At 34.5% G+C, this 19722-nt stretch overlaps 3 protein-coding genes across 22 annotated transcripts in view; 2 read left to right on the top strand and 1 right to left on the bottom strand.

Annotated features, from left to right (window-relative positions):
• LOC126927655 (trans-1,2-dihydrobenzene-1,2-diol dehydrogenase-like) overlaps positions 1–19722 on the bottom strand; it is a 131707-nt gene that overhangs the window by 81122 nt on the left and 30863 nt on the right. For 4 of the 19 annotated variants that reach the window (XR_007715739.1, XR_007715746.1, XR_007715747.1 and 1 more), the window contains exon 1: positions 10126–10780. Coding sequence is in view for 6 of the 19 variants with exons in the window: in XM_050743703.1 (XP_050599660.1) it covers positions 2528–2826; positions 3407–3608; positions 10421–10447 (528 nt within the window). In the remaining 13 variants the exon portion in view is untranslated. The other 15 variants (XR_007715740.1, XR_007715737.1, XR_007715738.1 and 12 more) reach the window with 14 other exon arrangements.
• The window catches only part of LOC126927658 (uncharacterized), a 127293-nt gene that overhangs the window by 90072 nt on the left and 17499 nt on the right, over positions 1–19722 (top strand). The window lies entirely within an intron of this gene.
• LOC126927654 (trans-1,2-dihydrobenzene-1,2-diol dehydrogenase-like) overlaps positions 1–19722 on the top strand; it is a 105123-nt gene that overhangs the window by 82726 nt on the left and 2675 nt on the right. Inside the window, exon 4 of one of the 2 annotated variants that reach the window (XM_050743698.1) lies at positions 8510–8588. The gene's annotated coding sequence lies outside the window, so the exon portion shown is untranslated. Of the gene's footprint in view, positions 1–8509; positions 8743–19722 lie in introns of those variants that run through there. The other variant, XM_050743696.1, reaches the window with a different exon arrangement.

Here is a 19722-nt window from a genome sequence, read left to right as displayed (position 1 = left end):
CAAGAAAACTAATACCGGATCACCAATTTGGTTTCAGAAACAAACACTCCACGATAGAGCAAATGCACAGGCTTATAAACGAAATAATAGTAGCACTAGAAAACAAGGAATACTGCACAGCCCTCTTTATAGACATAGAGAAAGCATTCGATAAAATTAACCATGAAAGTCTACTACAAACAATTAGGAAACAATTCCCGGAGCAAATACACCACTTAATAAAATCCTACCTAAGCAGCAGAACCTTCGTAATAAAAATCAAGGACACACATTCTCAAGTTAAAGACATCAAGGCCGGGGTACCACAAGGAAGCGTCCTAGGCCCAATACTATACACATTATACACAGCGAACATACCAACAACTACCAACAGCACAGTATTGACATTCGCGGACGACACAGCTATACTAGTCAGGCATACTAACCCAGAAACGGCAGTCAAAATACTACAAGAACATATCGTAAAAATAGAATATTGGCTACAAGAAAAACAATTAAAAGCAAACCCCAATAAATGCAACCATATTACATTCACGCTACGGAAAAAGATACCACCAAACATCCTATTGAACGGTACGCATATAACGCAAACAAAGCATGTCAAATACCTAGGACTCCACTTAGATCAAAAACTTACCTGGAAACTACACATCAAATCAATAGTAGAAAAAATACAGAAAACAAGGAGACAAATGTATTGGCTAACAAGCCGAAAATCCAAACTAAGCACAGAAAATAAAGTAAAAATATATAAAACGATCATAAAACCAATCTGGACGTACGGTATACCACTATGGGGGACGGCAGCAATGAGCCATATAAACAAAATAGAGGTAATACAGGCTAAAATACTCAGAACAATAGTAAACGGACCTTGGTACGTCAGAAACGAAGATATACGAAGGGACCTGGGAATGCCAACGGTCAAGGAAGAAATCAGCAGATACTCCGAGAAATACAAATCAAGAATAGCAACACACATAAACCGGCTAGCTGCGGAAACATACAAAATCACAAATATGGACAGAAGACTAAAAAGGAAGCACCCAGCAGACCTTATAAAGGACATAACCTAACAAACACGAGGATGGTACCCCGCTGGGGGTAGCCACCAACATGCTAATGTAACCGCTAAAAAATTCCACCAAATGTCCAAATTGGACAAATAGTGAATTTAAATAAATAAATAAAAAAAAAAAATATCCCAATTGGTTATAAGTTTCAAACATAATAATGATGAATGCATATAATTCTGTTCATATTCAATTGTCAGTAGTCGTTGAAATCCATGATTGTTTTCCAGATTGGGGTTAGGTTATATAAACTTTTATATGAATAATCTAATATAAAAAAGGAATATTTATATGTATCTAACGTTGATATTGACAAGATTTTATGTAATTATTCTATTATACGTATACAATTAGCGATATTTAATTTTATTACTAAATGTATACACATATTCGTATTTACGAGTTATATTTCTTTAAATATTTATACGCAATTATTCTTCAACCTATTTGTTATTAGAAGTAAAAATACTACTCTTATTTATGTAAAAATATCTCTAGAATCTTCAGGCGACTCTTATCTTTTTAAATGGGACTAAATGTAACATTTAAACATGATAAATTATGTATGTATTTTTTTCTAAAGCTCAATAATTGCCTTTATTATAACGTATAGTCTAACCTATATTCTAATATTCTACATTTCTGATATTTTAATGTATTCTAATATTCTAACGTATTCTAATATTTTATAACTCTGGTATCCTCACATATTCTAATATTCTATAATTCTGGTATTTTAATATATTCTAATATTTATATAAAAGCATTGTTCTTTATTACTTAACGTACATAATATACGTCACCGTGATTCTTCAGGACTAACGTTACTCTATTAAACCAGTTGCACTACCAGCCAAATAATGCATTAACGGATTAACGGATTCTGTTATTAGCTTTTGTGAACAGAAAGGCTGCAGATTTGATATGGGATCAGTTTTATTCGGTTATGTTGCCAGCTTTTCCGTTAGGCAATTATTTCGTTTTTCCCATTAGCTAACTACTTCCTTTCTCCGTAATTTGGAAGAATGTACAATAGACCTAAGGACCTTTTAAGTACCAGTAATAAACCGAAAATACTTGTACGATTAAAGCTTCCTGCCAACTAATAAGACTCGGTTTATGGTAGGGCCTTAGGTTTATTGAGTGTTTCTCTAACGGTGCTTGGGCCTTGACGGTCAGACAATGAAGGACGTCGCGCGGACCTTTTCACGCGACGATACGATATTATTGGAAACACTCGAAAAATGGTGGTTGGTATTAAACAATATACCCTGTATATCTTATAGGAATATTGAAATATACATACATACATATTTTATATATATGTAACTTATTGTATCTTAGGCATATATATATGGAGGAAAATGGTATAGTGCTAGTAGATTTGGTAACGGTATGATTGTTACAATATCGTTCGATGCTCCGGCAATCTATGTTTGCGCAATCACTATTCGTCACTCACTAACTTCGTTACAACGATTCTTTTTAAAATATGGTGACAACAGTCTATGACAACGCTGATAACACTCTATGACAATTTCTTTTTTAAGAGTTTCATATATAGGAAAACAACTACTACTCCAAATACCTTCCATTACGAACAACTTCTTCTGCTTTGCTAAATTTATCAACTCTGTTGTTTGCTTCAAATTCATAGTTAAAGGTTTTTCACATAAAACATGTTTCCCATGATTTAACATTAATTTTGCAATGTCAAAGTGTTGAGGATGTAACGTTCCAATATATACGACATCTGTAAATGTAAAAAAATACAAAACAATAGATTACAACAATTTTGTGTTATTTCACAAAAACTGGCTATCGTATTTAGCTTTCGGTATTTCGGAGGTGCGTATCTGTAGAGTAATTGCGCATGCGAAGTTAGAGAGTGTCGAAGTGATGAAAAAACGAGTGGTAAATGAATTGCGTGTATGATTTCCTTGCCGAGTGGCGAGTATATACAGTGTACAATGTACAGGGTGTATGAAAAGTATGTGTAAAAACCACTGTAGCGTGATTCTAAACATCTGGATCGGTGGAGATTTGTAATAAAATGTTTGTGCAAAATTGATCTGGAGCATGATTTTCAAGGCCAAATTTGTTTTTTATTGTAACGTATTCCACTCATTATGAGGATAAGAGGTCCCAAAGGAACCATGGTATGGGTCGCACTCAAGCGAGGAACTGAACGTGCGTTCTCTTGCTCTTGCGTGCTCTTGCGTTTCCAGAGGCAAGGAGAGTAAGGCGGATTTGTTAGATTCAATAACGTTCAAAAACGTTTATAAAAAGATTATTTCTATATTAATTCAGCTTAAAAAAAACACGAAACATACCAATATTCTTGTCTTCCGCTAGCTCTATATAATTGTCGAACGCCTTTTTAGTTTTATGTAAGCTAGAAAAGTTCTGTGCCCTTGATAGTTCACGTGCCGCTACTGCAAGAACTACATGTTCGGATTCTGGTAATGTTCGTAAGCATGTTACAAAATCATGTGATATTTTTCCAGCACCTGTTATACCCCAATGAATGAACATCTGTAATAATGTAATTTTAAAAGAAGCTAATTATTTACTAAATAATATAATGGAAAACAATTATAAATTAATTTAAAGTTATAAATAGTAACACTGTTATTCTCTTATATACTAGAATTGATTGAGAAAATCAGTACATGTTTTCAATTGGTATTTCTTATTAATGTATATATATGTCGAGCTCTCATCGGGGTTAGGGGCGTGTAACGAATCTTCATTTGGATTAGTCATTGTTGTTATACAATAGAGATGATATTTACTGGTACAAATATGATTATTACAGAATTTAACAAGTAACCATGGTGATTAGATACTCGAGATGCTAATGACAATGATCAACGGGATAGCAAATGCGCTTTCCTCCAAAGTCTAAGTCGAACTCCAACTAACTTGTCCACAATTCGAGTGTAACTCAACTTACTTGTCCACAGTACAAGTAGAACTCTAACTAACTCTTGTTGAAGCGTAGAGAGTATATCTTCAACAATAAAAGATACAAAAATGTTCGCTAGGACGTGTGTAACTCGCTGATGTTGGACCAACGCACATAATTGAGACTGATGAAACTCTTCTCTCCTTACGACCGCGTTCGTTTACATTATATTGGTCGAGGGGGTACCGGTAAAATTCCAATCGCCTTTGTTAGACGGTTCCACGTAACGGCGACATTGTTTCTGCTCGGAGTTTGATTATTAATGCAATATGTGTGTGTCCTACGATAATGATACTCCGAGGCAAAACTACACGTGGCTTGATTTGTCCTCGAGCACGTGTGCCGCTACAACTATATTTTTAAGGAGAGCTATACAGCAACTCCATACCTCTGTTAGGTAAAAACGTCCATCCCGTGACCGTGGCTACGTTTAGTAACCAGTTGTGTCACTTCGAGCTCAAACCTACTGTCATTAATCTCGAGCAAACATAATCGGATTAAATTATAGACAACTACTTCTGAGCTTTATTATTTATTATTATTTTACCGGGGTTGTCTGTCCTCAAAGCAGAGGAAGAAGGAGGAGGGGTTTTTAGTGGGTGTGGCAACAACATCCGCCCGAGTCCCACATAACCCAGTGATGCGGGTCACTGGGCATGCGTAACAGCATTTTCCCCTCCTCACGCAAAAAAAAAACACACATTACATATCTTACATTTTGTTTATGTCATAGTATCAGGTAATATATGTTAACTATAAACAAAGGCTAGGCGAGCTTGAGTATTTCATTGGGTATTCCTATTATATATCCTTCATATTGCAGTCCTGTGTACAACTGCATAGTGAAAAAAATTATCATTAATGACCTGCGTTAAGTTTGACTTAATCTTTAAATCCAACTGTCACACCGTAAAACGGCTGACTATGATTTTGGATAATAAATAATAATATAATTACAATTCATATTAGCCTTTTACATCGTATTGCTATTATTAAAAATTGCAAACATCTCAACCATAATATCAAGGAATTTAATTGTTCGACTGTCAAAATTGTCGTCGAAATAGATTTTTAGAAAAATCTCTTGCAGTCTCACATATGCAGTTGTAAACGATTATTTAGTTTTGTAAAATTTAACACCAAGGTAAACAGATCAATGACTGATGGATGTAAACAGATCGTCAAGCGGCTATGCTAGTGAGCTTCACAAATACACACATATGGGCTGAATTGACTGTAGTGGTATCGACTGTTTTTTGCAAATATCTCGATAATGAAGAACCCACGAGTAACATACAACGGCAAAAGTAATTCAAAATGGCTGTAAGATAAACAAACAGAAGAAAACCCGAATAAATGCAACCATATTACATTTACACTACGAAAACAGAAACCACCAAATATCCAATTGAATGGCACGCACATAAGACAAACAAAGCAAAAAGTTAAATATCTAGGACTCCAGTTAGACACACAACTTACATGGAAGTAGCATACTAAATCAATTATAGACAAAATACGGATAAAAGGAAGACAGATGTACTGGATAACTAGTCGAAAGTCTAAGCTCAGCATAGAAAATAGACTAAAAATTTACAAAACGATAATAAAACTAATTTGAACGTACGGAATACCACTATGGGAGACAGCAGCAATGAGTCACATAAATAAACTCGAGTCGCTACAATCGAAGATACTCAGATCAATAGTCAACGGCCCCATGGTATGTCAGAATCAAGGATTTACGGAGAGACCTAAAAATACCAACGATCAAAGAAAAAATCGGCAGATACGCAAAAAAATATAAGAAAAGAATGACAACACATACAAATCAGCTGAAACGAGCAGAAATCTCATAAAAAGAAGACTAAAGAGAAAACACCCCCCCCCCCCTGATCTCACTAAAGCAATAAAATAGACAAACTAGAAGATGGTATTCCGTTAGGGCTGGCCATTCACATGTTAGTTAGCAATAAAGATAGAAAAATTGACCGAATGTCCAGCTGGACAAATTGTAAAATACAAATTAAATAAAAAAAAAAAAAAAAAAAAAAATAGAAATTTACAACGTGACTTCAGTCCCCTTCGTGCGTGGATTCGATTTCTGGAATGCATCATTCATATATCTCGCAGAATGAGAACTGAAAAATGGTAAATAAAACAAAAAGACGACAAAAAATAGCTTCTTCATTGAAAAAAAAAAGAAATATAACAATTATTCCTAAACCTGCAGGTAGCGAGAATTCAAATGACGAGAACGCAGCTCGTCGAGCATTTCAACAAACACAAATATTAGCAAACACAACAGGTGTAAACATGAACCTACCCTAGAATTTACGAACGATTGTAATAACAATATCTTGCCAATTTCCTATAGATTTAAAGAAATTTAAATCACATTGTTTTCACAATGTAAAATTATTTAAAAAGGCATCCTCGTGGTATCCAATGCCACAAACAATACACAAAATTTTAATACGTAGCAGGCAGATTTTCAACAATGCATTTTAATCTCAAGGCCACTTAGCAGAAGACGCAGCGGAATCTAAAAACAAATTTTACAAATATGATAGACAATTTTCACGCTTGCAAAAATAGTTGTAAGAACAATTTACAGCATACATATATTTAATAGAGCTACGGAAACATCAGATACATATATCTCATGCATTAGCCTTACAAACAGAGTTCATAAGCAATAACTAAAGAATTTAAGTAAATCAAAAGTACCGTCATTATTACGTACCCCATACATCCAATCAGAACCATTAACCATCAACATGTAACATAAATCCAGAACAAGCAATGGACGAAGAAGACCAGTCTGCTGATAATGAAGAATGCGAAGAAAATTTGCCAATATTTAGACATTTAGACAATTCAGAACTAAAATCGGGCGAACTATTATTATAACTGTGACCATACTTTTTATTTTACTTTTACTATTTTCTTCGGTATATCTTTTATTATTTTTTCCAGTATTTTATTACAAATAGATAGATTAGATTAATGAACAGAATCTGTTTGATTTCTGCGAAGATCCGCTGCACGAGGTTTTCTTGTATTTCTGTTGACAGTCCGCTAACATAACCGAATAAAACTGATCCCATATCAAATCTGCAGCCTTTCTGTTCACAAAAGCTAATAGCAGAATCCGTTAATCCGTTAATGCATTATTTGGCTGGTAGTGCAACTGGTTTAATAGAGTAACGTTAGTCCTGAAGAATCACGGTGACGTATATTATGTACGTTAAGTAATAAAGAACAATGCTTCTATATAAATATTAGAATATATTAAAATACCAGAATTATAGAATATTAGAATATGTGAGGATACCAGAGTTATAAAATATTAGAATACGTTAGAATATTAGAATACATTAAAATATCAGAAATGTAGAATATTAGAATATAGGTTAGACTATACGTTATAATAAAGGCAATTATTGAGCTTTAGAAAAAAATACATACATAATTTATCATGTTTAAATGTTACATTTAGTCCCATTTAAAAAGATAAGAGTCGCCTGAAGATTCTAGAGATATTTTTACATAAATAAGAGTAGTATTTTTACTTCTAATAACAAATAGGTTGAAGAATAATTGCGTATAAATATTTAAAGAAATAAAACTCGTAAATACGAATATGCGTATACATTTAGTAATAAAATTAAATATCGCTAATTGTATACGTATAATAGAATAATTACATAAAATCTTGTCAATATCAACGTTAGATACATATAAATATTCCTTTTTTATATTAGATTATTCATATAAAAGTTTATATAACCTAACCCCAACCTGGAAAACAATCATGGATTTCAACGACTACTGACAATTGAATATGAACAGAATTATATGCATTCATCATTATTATGTTTGAAACTTATAACCAATTGGGATATGACAGCAAAAAATCATATAACAGTGGTCTTAGGAAAATATGTACTGTTCTTTTTATCTTCATAGAATGTTTGCGTAAAAGATTTCAAGTAAAATTTTGTTACAAAACTGCATGTTACTCTTTGTGTTTATTAGGCTTTGTAACACATGAACACAACTTTTAAATTCATACAATTGACAATTATTAAGTTTAAGATTGTGTCACTTAAATTTAAAAAATATTAAATAGGATAAATGTTTTAAAATTTATGTAGATATTGTAGCTGCTGTAAGTATTATACAAGTTATTCCTCCAACTCTGTTCACTTCAATTTCATTGTTTCAAATAATAAGAGAAGAATAAGAATTATTTACAAAAAATTAGGAGGAAGACATACTTTGTTGTAATAGTTTCTTTGTAGGCGAAAAGGTAAAACGCTCTGTAGAATTTGTGTTGTCAAGGCATATAACTTTTATGTCTGACTTCTATAGAATTGGGATTATATTGAAAATAATTCCTCATACATTTGAGTTTGTCGAATTTATTACTTGCATTATGAAATATTTCTATTATATTTTGCAGTGTTACTGATATACTACCCAACAAAACATCCAAAAATAACAATTGTAAGGTTCGAGCAGGCCAAAAAATTGTGTTTCTGGTATGAAAAATATGTGTGGTTTAGACTTTCACAGTGTCTCAATATCAATATTCTTGTAAGAATAACGCCAACAATCTAACACTGCTGTTTCTAATAGTCACTATTTACTGTTTGTTTGTATCTAAAATATTGAACGTGTACTTATCTAAGCAAAGGTTGTACTAAATTACAAGCCTCATTACGATAAACAATATATGCACAAATACACATCTAAAAAACACTAATAAAATTAATCTTTCTGTAAAGAAAGATAGAAGGAATCTTAGTAACACTGAATTTTGCAATTAATCTAATGAAGTACTTTTATGTTCATTATTCAACATTTTATGAAATTGGAATATAAGACATTTCACTAAAAAATGAAACTGACATGAAGGTCTTAAAAGGTCTTGAAAGGACTCTGAAGATCTTTTGTATATGATATCACCATATATATATATATATATATAAAAGAAAATACATCGTCATCATATTAGATCTGTTTTAGAATCTAAATATATTTTATAACTTACTGCTTTCTGTTATTTAAAGTAATAAGAGATATTTCAGATAGACAAAGTTGGTATACATCTTTTATAATATCCTTTTGTGAGTTAGATTTAGGATACTCTGTAATTTGTTAAAGTATCTGAAGACGTCCTCCAAATCTTTATTATACATGAAAATTGTAAAATAATATCCTTCTTAATAGATCGCTTAATAATGTTAAAACAGTCTGATAGAAATCATTTGTCGCTATGTCTATTTAATGAGTCTTATCATTTTGTTAGGCCATAAATCTCTTAAATATACTATAAATATTTACACATATTAATAAGTCTGTAAGTAGTAACCAGTCATACGAGGTTCTAAACATGGTTTCTTCTAAGTTACATGTACCATTTTATAATCATATAGGAGATATACATTATATTGTATACCTAAACAAATATTTTTTGAGCCGTTTGCTTAAATAAGAGAGAATTTATTTTAGTGTAACCAAAGAAAAAAATCTAAATATTTTCAAAATATATATGATTGACAGTTTTCATAATCACTATTACTAATATTTATTACTAGTAATAGTGGTTAGCAATACTAATATTACCAACTACTACTACTAATACTTTGTGGTCGTGTGCTTTTTGCAGTAACAGCAGCGACACGGTAAAGTCCTAAGTTTCTATGTTATTCATTTCTGGTGGTTTTAGACAAGTCCACAGTAATTTTGTAAATAGGTAGATGTAAAATGACAAATGATAATATTAATTAAAATCGTTTTACATATTGTTTTTGGAATATACAGTAAAAAATTCATCTAATTGGAAATTTGCTGTACATATATATGTATATATATATACATATCGTTTCTTTCTTTTTTTTTCTTTTTTTCTTTTTTTTTTATTTAATTTGTACTTTACAATTTGTCCAGCTGGATATTTGGTAAATTTTTCTAACCTAACATACATACATATGTATGCAATATCTGTATAGATGTATATTTCAATATTATAATATGAATGATTTCTTATATGTATAAAATTAAATTATAACTTACAATGTTCATAAAAGGTGACCTTCACGGATATTTAAATTGTTGTCTGTTTTAGAACATTAAGCGCTACATATATACATAGAACACGAACGTGAAAACCACTAACTTTCAAATAACCTTTTTATGAGATATGGACGTCACAGCAGAAAGGAAGTTTCCTCTCTGGTCATAGATTAGAAGATTAAAAATATGTCATACTATCACAATTATATAATAGAGATTTATGTAATGGATGGAGTGTTTAAAGTGTTCAATTTGTTAATAGTAATTTTGATGGAAGTGCAGAAATGCTACCTACCTTTCCATTTCGATGATTCTTAGACATGTTCTAAAACTCAAAATTTCGAACAACTGTGAGACTGCAATAAATGTCTATTATAACCATAGATATACAAAGAGTTAGAGTACGCGAGTCATATAGTCTTAAATTATCGTGTAAGTGGATGCGATATAGGAGTAGAAAGAAAGCTGCATAAAAGTGTCTTCTGTCCTTGTCTAATCAGGCATGACACTGACAATGTTTGTGTTGGCTATACACTTATATGTTTGCTATACGAATGAGCATGCGTTATTAGACAAGGACACAAGAGGCCTTTATGCAGCGTTCTCTTTCGCTTTCGCTTTCGCTTTCTCAGCTCGCCCTCGCACTCTATCCTTATATCTCTATGATTATAATTTACAGCTAAATTAAAAGTGAATATGATCTATGTTTCCGATTTGGTTTAGATTTTTCAATGCCGTTGCCAGAGAGTTGGGTTGCATGAAATAATAACGAATCAATTATTAGAATAGTAGGCGAATGATTAATTAGATAACATTATTCTATGAAAATAATATTTTTTATTATTTCACGTAGTGATTCGAGAAGCTAACTCAAACTCAATACATAGATAATATTCATTTTTGATTGAATTACGACAGATATTTCTTACAGCCTCGAGTATGTGGTTGTGCACGGTGTTTTAAGTTCGCTTGATCCCCGTTGATAACAATGGTTAAGATTACTCTTTTTACATATTACAGTATAATAAGTATACTGCAGCAACCTTTTCGAAGGCGGCGTAAAATGTCGTAGACTGCATTTGGTATGGCAATGCTCGAGTGCCATGCTATAAAACTTCAACTCGTTTATATTTATATTATTTAAAATCTCGTCAACTTTATATTTATTTGTATTAAATTGCAATACATTATAACAGAAAGTCCTTATAACAGTACATTATAACAGAAAGCTTGTATCTGTACTGATACAAATTACAGTAAATGTATTAATAGCGTGCGCGTTAATGGAATTATGCGGGATGTTCGGCCACAGGTGTAAAAATATTTAAGGGGTGATTCCTGAAACTAAAATAAAGTCAAAATCAAGGATAAAAAAAATTGCGTTTCGGGCTCTGTTTTTTTAGTTATTCGCAACTAAATATTAGTTTCTTTCTGAATGGACTCTCCACTACTATCTTGTTACATAACATGTTTAGATTTTAGAAATTTGGTAGGAGGGTAAAACAGTTCTGGAACGGCAGGATCATTTCAACAGCCAAACATAAAGTACAAACATAAAGTTTAATTTAGTAGAGGTTTAGGTTATTCTACTGTAGATATTTTTGAGCCTTTCCGTTTTTAGTTTCTTAAACGTTTTGATTTCTTTTACTTTTAAATATTATTTGTCATTCATTTACGATTTTTCTTACAAAGCGTCGCGCAAGATGGTTTACGTCGTCAAATGTCATAATATTCTTCTCTACGATTTGTGCTAGGCAAGCCTATGTGTCGTTCGATTTGAGGATCCCTGTGCGTCTCGCTGTTTAGGCTGACCTACTTTTGTTCAGTTAAGGAGGTTTGCTCGGACACAGAGACATTTCGGCTAAGTTTTAATTGACAATAACTAAAAAACAAAGCTGAAAACGCAATCTTTTTATTCTTGATTTGCATCTTATTTTAGCTTGAAGAATCGCCTCTTAAATTTTTCTACAGCTGTAGAGTATCGCCCTGTATATGTGTATATATATATACACACACAACCCTGAGAAATAAATAGCGTGGAAGAAATCTGAACACATTTACCATTTATAGAAGACTAAAAAGAAAACACCCCACTGACCTCGCTAAAGAAACAAAATAGTCAAACTCGAAGATGGTATCCCGCTGGGGGTAGCCATCCACATATTATTTAGCAATTAAGTTAGAAAAATTTACCAAATTTCCAGCCGGACAAATGGTAAAGTACAAATTAAATAATAATAATAATAATAATAATAATAATAATAAAATAACTTACCATTGGGGAGGTGAAGGTACTTGTTTAGTTTAGAAATTTAGCTGTGTCTGGCAATAAAAACGAACTGATCGCACGCTCGATGGCCGCTGACCATTGATATTGAGCCGATCGGAGGATGCTCGATCTTCGATTCCATCAGCGATTAGCACGAGCTGTAATTGGAAAATAATATCATTTAGGATTCAATAAAATCGTCGAAAGTATTGGTAGAGTACGTTGGTTGACTGAAAGTAAGACAGAAATATTTTGGCAATTGTTTGAAATGCTCAAAGTTTTCGCCGACTAGTGGTAAAATCGAAGGATATTTGCGTAGTTGAGAAAAGGTAACGTACCTTTTCAAACGGTTATGCCCATGCCAGTCGACAAAGACATAAAAGGTTGGTGTTTACCAATATGAGTTTTCATGACGAAATATTTTAGAACTTAAAGTAGACCCAGACGAGTAATTAGCAATCGAGGCTTTTGTTTTCTCGATTGGGCCATTCAAAGAATTCCTAACTAATAATGCGGTCGAACATGTTACATTCGGTACTCCACAGGCAAACGGAACACCGATGCTGGCAAAATTGTCGGAAACACCCGGGAAATGGCAGTCTTGAGTCTAGAGTCCAGTCGAATTCGCCTAGAACAATACAGTTTGCAGGTCAACGGGAGAAAGTCTTTCGCAATTGTTGTTTGAAATAAATCATCTTGGCTTCATTAAGCGACAGGAATAAGTGACAAGCCTGAGCAAGAAAATGAACGCGTCTACGACAGAAAACATAAAAATGCGACAGGGTATCAAAATCGACGATACGTGATGATCGGATACGTGATTCGGACGGCGCACCGGGAGTAGATAAGGAATTGGTACCGAAATTTGAAAGCCCCTACGTTATTAAAAAGATTTTAGAGAAAAATAGATATGTCGTTACAGATATAGGTGGGTTTTAATTAACACGTATGCCCTTTACAGGAATAGTAAGAGTCGATCAGATGAAATTTTGCATTTCAGAGGATAATTAACAATTAATAATTCGATTATTTATAAAGCACACCTTCTGTCATTTTACTGTTGTATTTGCGTGATTACCTCGAAAATGAAGGTAAATTCGCCGGCGATATTTTCGATATGTGTGTATACCCATGCGATATACATAGGTTAAGAATATATTTTTGTAATATTTATCGGAAATCCGTGTCTACGTATGCATCGCATTATTATAGATTTATTGTTACATCAGTTTTGGTTTGATTTTGCCGTCGGAACATCTTGCATTTCATTTGACTACATCGTACTGACAAGCTCTGTTTGGATTCGTTCTGTAGTTCGTATTTCTTTCGTTTATGTTAATGAGAAGTCGTAAATTCGTGACTATTATCAAGGTCGTCACTATTGTCAGGAATGGCTGTAGACGGTTATTTTACGACTTTCTCAATTAGCCTCTTTGGAAACTTAGAGACAGTCCAGACCATCACGAGCTGTGAAACAGTTAAGCATCCCTAAATATGCCCTGACCGTTTTTCCATCGTATTGTGTGCCAAACGCTTCAGTTGAAATCCAGGCATCTTTGTAAAGTTTTAACCCTTCTCCTTACACTTTGTACTCATCTTAACAATAAAGGTTATCTTTATATATGTATTTAGGATATGTCTATATATTGTAGTATCTTTAATTTTGCGCCACCTTCGAAAAGGTTGCGGTATATATAATATGCTGTTTAGTAAGTGAATGAGTAATCCTAACTATTGTTATACGTGCGTATAAATAAAATATAAATATGGTTGAAATTATTTAATCCTTGTAACATTCCTTATTTGTATAAATACAAAGAAAATTATTTGTCACTTTGCAATGCATTTCAAAATTGATAATATTTCTTTGGAAAAGATTTTTCATCTTATTATACATTCTTTAGTGTAGCGACCAATAATACAGGGTGAACGTAAAACGGTTTTCATTGTTATTGATAAGGCGGTAATTTCTTTCTATCTATTTATTACTCTTGTTTCGTTTCTTTATACTTATTAATGAATAAACAATTGTGTGGGCTATCCAGTGCTGTATGCGAATAAGGAATAAACCAGCTATACTGCGCCAGCAGTATTATACTTTGAACAGTGACAGAGAAGGATATTTCTATAACTTAATAGTGCGTCAGACATCACTTCGCGGCGAACAGATTTCCGTTGAAAATGAATAATTCGCAGAAGATCGTATCCTGTGACGATTTATGCCGACTAAAGAATATACAATGACCACTTAGATTTATATGTCGGGTTATCGTTAGAAATTTTAGGCGTGAAATAATTAATAAGTATAACAAAAGCTATTGACAATGTTCCTGGGCTCAATAACGAATCCACGGTCAACGGGTAAACTCTTTGTACAATGGAATACATTTTGTAGCACGCAGACACGTTAACTCAGACGCTGGGTTACTTTCAGACTGACAGCCTAGACGATGACAGTAAACTCTCCAAGGTGATTGCAAAATAAAAGACAGATACAGTCACATATGTCAAATACATATCGATCGGGAATATCAACAAATTCCCAAGCGCCGTAACTAGGCAGTCCCGCGTAAACCAGCATTGCTCCTGATCGAGACTTGATTGCTTATACAGCGTGTCCCTCAACATCGGTACCTCCTCTGTAAGACATTTCGTTCATCCCGTGACCGTGGCTACGTTCGGCGACCACTTACGTCACCTCGAGCCCAAGTATTGGGGATCTTCCTAAAGAAAGGCCCGATGTCCCTACATCTCCGACATATATAAAGATTGACGTTACTGTCGTTGAAATATTTGGGATAATTTTGTATCTGTCTGTTTCCCCTTGCCTATTGAGAAAGGCACTGCTATAACCGCGTGACAGGACAAAAGTTTGAACAGGAGGAACGAAAGTGACGTCATAAAAGATAGTTGATTGTTGATGAGATCTCAATGGTATCTTACGAGAATTTGCGAATAATTCATTTAAGACTGCAAGAATTCAAGATATATAAAAAAATATTTGGTGACATAAATGTATTTCTCTTCGATGACATCTCTTTCATGCAATTATTCCCAGCAAAAGAACATTGTTGTATTGTATAAAAACAGTGGTGTGCTGTAAAGATTAATTTATAGTACCAAGTTTCATTCTGCGAACTCATCATTAATATGAGGTAAAAGGATGATACAGAGTTTATCGACCTATTAGATAATTTACAGTTTGGCGAAATAACAACTTCTGAGTTTGAAATACTATGAGTGCGAAGGAGTGATATAGCAGTAAGAATATTCCAGATAGTAAGATTCGTAGACGAATATAACACAAAAATGATTGATGAATTAGCGAAATTACGTCGTGTGTACGTTATTCATTCAGTAGGCGAGAGTCGGGAAGCAGCTACATGCGAGAAAAAAACTTCCGAAAATATTATTCATGCAGATGTAAATAATCATGGATAACTGTTGCATGCAATAACATTAGCCGAGGGATCACGAGTTATGTTGCGACGAAACATACCAATTTCCGTTGGTTTGATAAACGACGCAATGGGAATGGCAAAGAAATTTATATGTCAGTACTTCGAAGAGGTCAGCTGAAAGTGAGAGAATTGGAAGCAGATTCAAATATGCTGACGGCTACATTCCCATATCTCCAGTAATAGCAATATTTCAACTGACGAAATGTTACGGAGATGTTGAATAAAGAATGTCATCGCTTGTGCTAAGCTGGACAGTAGCGGTACACAGATTACAAATGGCTATAATAGATAGGACCGTAATTGATCTTGGCAAAGAGAATTTTGCAAAAGTGCAAATCTATGCCGCTTCTAGTCGTGTGGAAAGTTTAGGCAGCTTGGACATATCTGATCTAGCATCGAATGAAATTTTTAACAAACCATGTGACGAAAGAGCACTTGCAGCGACCAGTTTCCATGGAGAAACGCTCAGACACAAAGAAATGAAATTGGCGAATAATAACATATCATTCGCAATAACAATAGTTAAGAATGGAAAAGTAGGAAATTTGCAAGCTATCTCTACAAGACGTATAAGATTACGTCACAATAGCTTAATTCAATCCAAAGTAATCAATAAACCTTTAGAATTCTATCTTGCTTTTGGCATCTAATGTGAACAAATGGTTATTTATAACAGTGTCCTCTGCGGGAACCAATGCGGCTTCGCAAATCGTGCCCAAAGACGAGCAGGTTATTATCCGCTAACTGTGAGAGGGCGATTGCGAAAACCGGTAGGCGTTTTCAGCTACTGAAGATACCGTAACCCGTTGCGATTCTTTCAACCGCAGCAGGGTCGAAGGTTACAACAGCGAATAGTTGTTTGTAGATATTTGCTATTATTAATTATTATATCAGGAAATCAGAATTTATATTTCAAACGAATATATATTTCAAATCGAATTTATATTTTCAAAATAACGCCCTTGTAAGTTGGTAATAAGTTGAACGCCCTTCGCCGACAAGAGGTCGGATTGATAGCTCGTCTACGCACTACCTCAAATTCTCTTGCAGCCGCCTCATTCTCGCTTCTGGTTCGCTTCTTAGAACTCGCGACAGAATTTGTTTGTACAACTCTACAATTCGCGCGATCCTCGCTGCATCCTACAAAAACTTCATCGCAACCGTCCGTGTCGTTTCCACCCGACGCTATTGCGGTTATGTTTGTCGCAACCGATTCATCTAACGAAATTTTGTTCATTACGACGGTGTCCTTGAGACAAGCACTCGTGGGAACTACAACTACCTGCTTGTGTTGCACGTTCTCGACACGAGATAGATCTACCTCACGCGCTCCCGTCTCTATGTCTACTTTAAGGACCTCTGGAAACCCATCGGAATTCTCGTTTTTTATTCTGCTAATGGAGATATCTCCCCTCTTCATGTTTATCTCGACGGTATCCAGGAAGTCTGTACCTATCAACAACGAGTGTTGCATCGCAGTGTTCGGAACTACGTGTATCGTTATATGATACAATTCACCGCCTATAATAATATCTGTCGGAAATTTCCCGAGCGCAAAATTTCTTTTAGACCCGATACTGTGAAATTCAATAATGTCTCGACTTAATTTGGGCGCTCCGATTCTTACATACTGATTATACCGCATCAAGGTTATCTCGCTATCGGTGTCTACCAGCGCGCTCAGTTCGAAATCTCCGATCTTCACGTCTTTACCACGCTTCGTCGGTAACAATCGAAACACACTACCAACCTCTTTAATGGACTCGCTCAGATTGTCGCACCTCGATGCAATGTATCCGTATTCTCTACACTCGAAACATTTAGGTCCCCTCGACTTGTTCGGACACTCTGCACACACGTGTTCTTCATCACCGCAATTATAACACCTTTTATACTTCGCTACATCTTCCGACTGCTTGTATCTTCCATTGTCCTTAGCTCTCACCGGTCTCATAGTTGACTCTGCTATACGGGATTTTTGTTCCTCATAGATGATAAGATTTTCTTTTAGCTCTTTTATTGATTTAGCCCCGTACAATATTGTTTTATTGACTTCTTTGTCTCTTATTCCATCTATGATGTACCTTATCTTTGCTGCTTCTTCCATATTCATTTGACTGGCTATACCGAGCATTCGGTACATGTACGCTGTACATCCTTCGTCGTCTCTTTTTTTTTTTTTTTTTTGTTTCCTGCAGTTAGCGGTGTATTTGCAAAGTGTTAAAGTTTTTCGAAAACTCCCTTATCAGACCTTCTTTTAACTCGCGCCAAGTTCTAGCATGGTACTCATAATTCACAAATATTTTTGCCGATCCGTTCATCAACTTTTTTGCATAAATTACCTTTTGTTCTTTTGTCCACCTATATATGCTTGCAGTTTCTTCGAACGCCTCGAACCATTGATTAATATTTTCGTTGTTTTCGCCTGTAAAAACTTCTAAGGCGTCTTGGACATCCTGAACACTTACTGTTATATACCTACGTGCTTTCCTACGGAATTTGTCAGGTTTTTGATATACACCTCGCACGTTCCTTTTGCTTTCTCTTTCGTCTTCTTCGTCGTCGCTCTCTTCTTCCGACGACGTATTCTCTTCTTCCATCGCCGCCTGTAGTCTCACACGTAGTTCAGCTTTTCTTCCTCTCGTCTCTAGCCCCATACTAGCAAGACGTTCTCTTAATTCTTTTGTCCTAAGCTCCTCGAGATCTTCGTCTTCATCTCGATCACGCTTAGTTTTTGGTATTGCCCCTGAACCTTGCTCCTCCGTGGTCTTTTTACCGTTTGCTGGCTCTTTAGGACTTGGTTGTCCAGTACTATATGCTCGACTTAGCCTGGCAACCAACACTGACCTTGCACCAGATATTGGTAGATTTAACTGTGCAAGCTTGTTTCTTAATTCTTCCAGCGTTAGATTTTCCTCACTTGAAAACTGTTCTTCTTCACAATTTGCCATTTTCAACTCTTTTCTCTTCAGCACGAGTAGTTCCGTAAAACGTGTCGTTCTCTGTCTGGTTTCAATCCCGGACGAGCCCCCAAAATGTAGTATCGGAAAGGATAGGATTAGGATAATTTAGATTTGTAAAATTCTCCTAATGCTATTTATTTAAGATAAATAAAAATAACAGAGGTTTATTGGACAGAGAACGATAAATGTTCAACTTGAACTAAACGCAAAAATCTTATTCTACTCAAATCACTCTCGCAACTCTATAACTCTAACAACTCAATCTGTCAACATCGCTAGCAACTCGGGCAACTCCGCTGACTCTTTCAACTCTACAACTCTACTCCTCCGCTTCTCGACTATCTCTGACCTCTCGATAAAACGTTCTCACTTCTCGATCAACGTTATTTTGTCCTTTTCCTAATCCGGTCCTGTTTTCGTGCCGCAAGGACTAGGTGACTTTAGTCAATAGGTTTTTCTCTTGTGTAAACCAACAGCCGAAGGTCAGACGACAATGTTTTGGTTTGTTTCTAACCAGGTTTTTTCCTCACGATACTACAATACACATGTATATATATATATATCCATATACAGGGTGGTTGGTAACTGGTGGTAAAAGCGGAAAGGGAGTGATTCTACGCGAAGAAAGAAGTCGAAAATATAGAATAAAAATTTTTCGCTTGAGGCTTTGTTTTCAAGAAAATCGACTTTGAAAGTGTTCATAGAAATTTAATTAGAAGAGCAGAAGTATGTGTTCGGCAGAATGGGCAACGTTTTCAGCAATTTTTGTAATAATAAACTTTATGATTACTTCATATTATTTCATTGTGTATTCCTAATTTTCCGTTACGGCAGAAACAAACTTAAACTGCAATAATATCCATCGAGACAACGATCTACAGTGATATCCGTTATAACGAGACGT

Source organism: Bombus affinis, unplaced genomic scaffold (assembly GCF_024516045.1).
Source record: "Bombus affinis isolate iyBomAffi1 unplaced genomic scaffold, iyBomAffi1.2 ctg00000187.1, whole genome shotgun sequence".
Lineage (NCBI taxonomy): Eukaryota > Metazoa > Arthropoda > Insecta > Hymenoptera > Apidae > Bombus > Bombus affinis.
The sequence above is the reverse complement of the archived record's forward strand: the minus strand, read 5'-3'. Positions and strand labels throughout refer to the sequence as shown.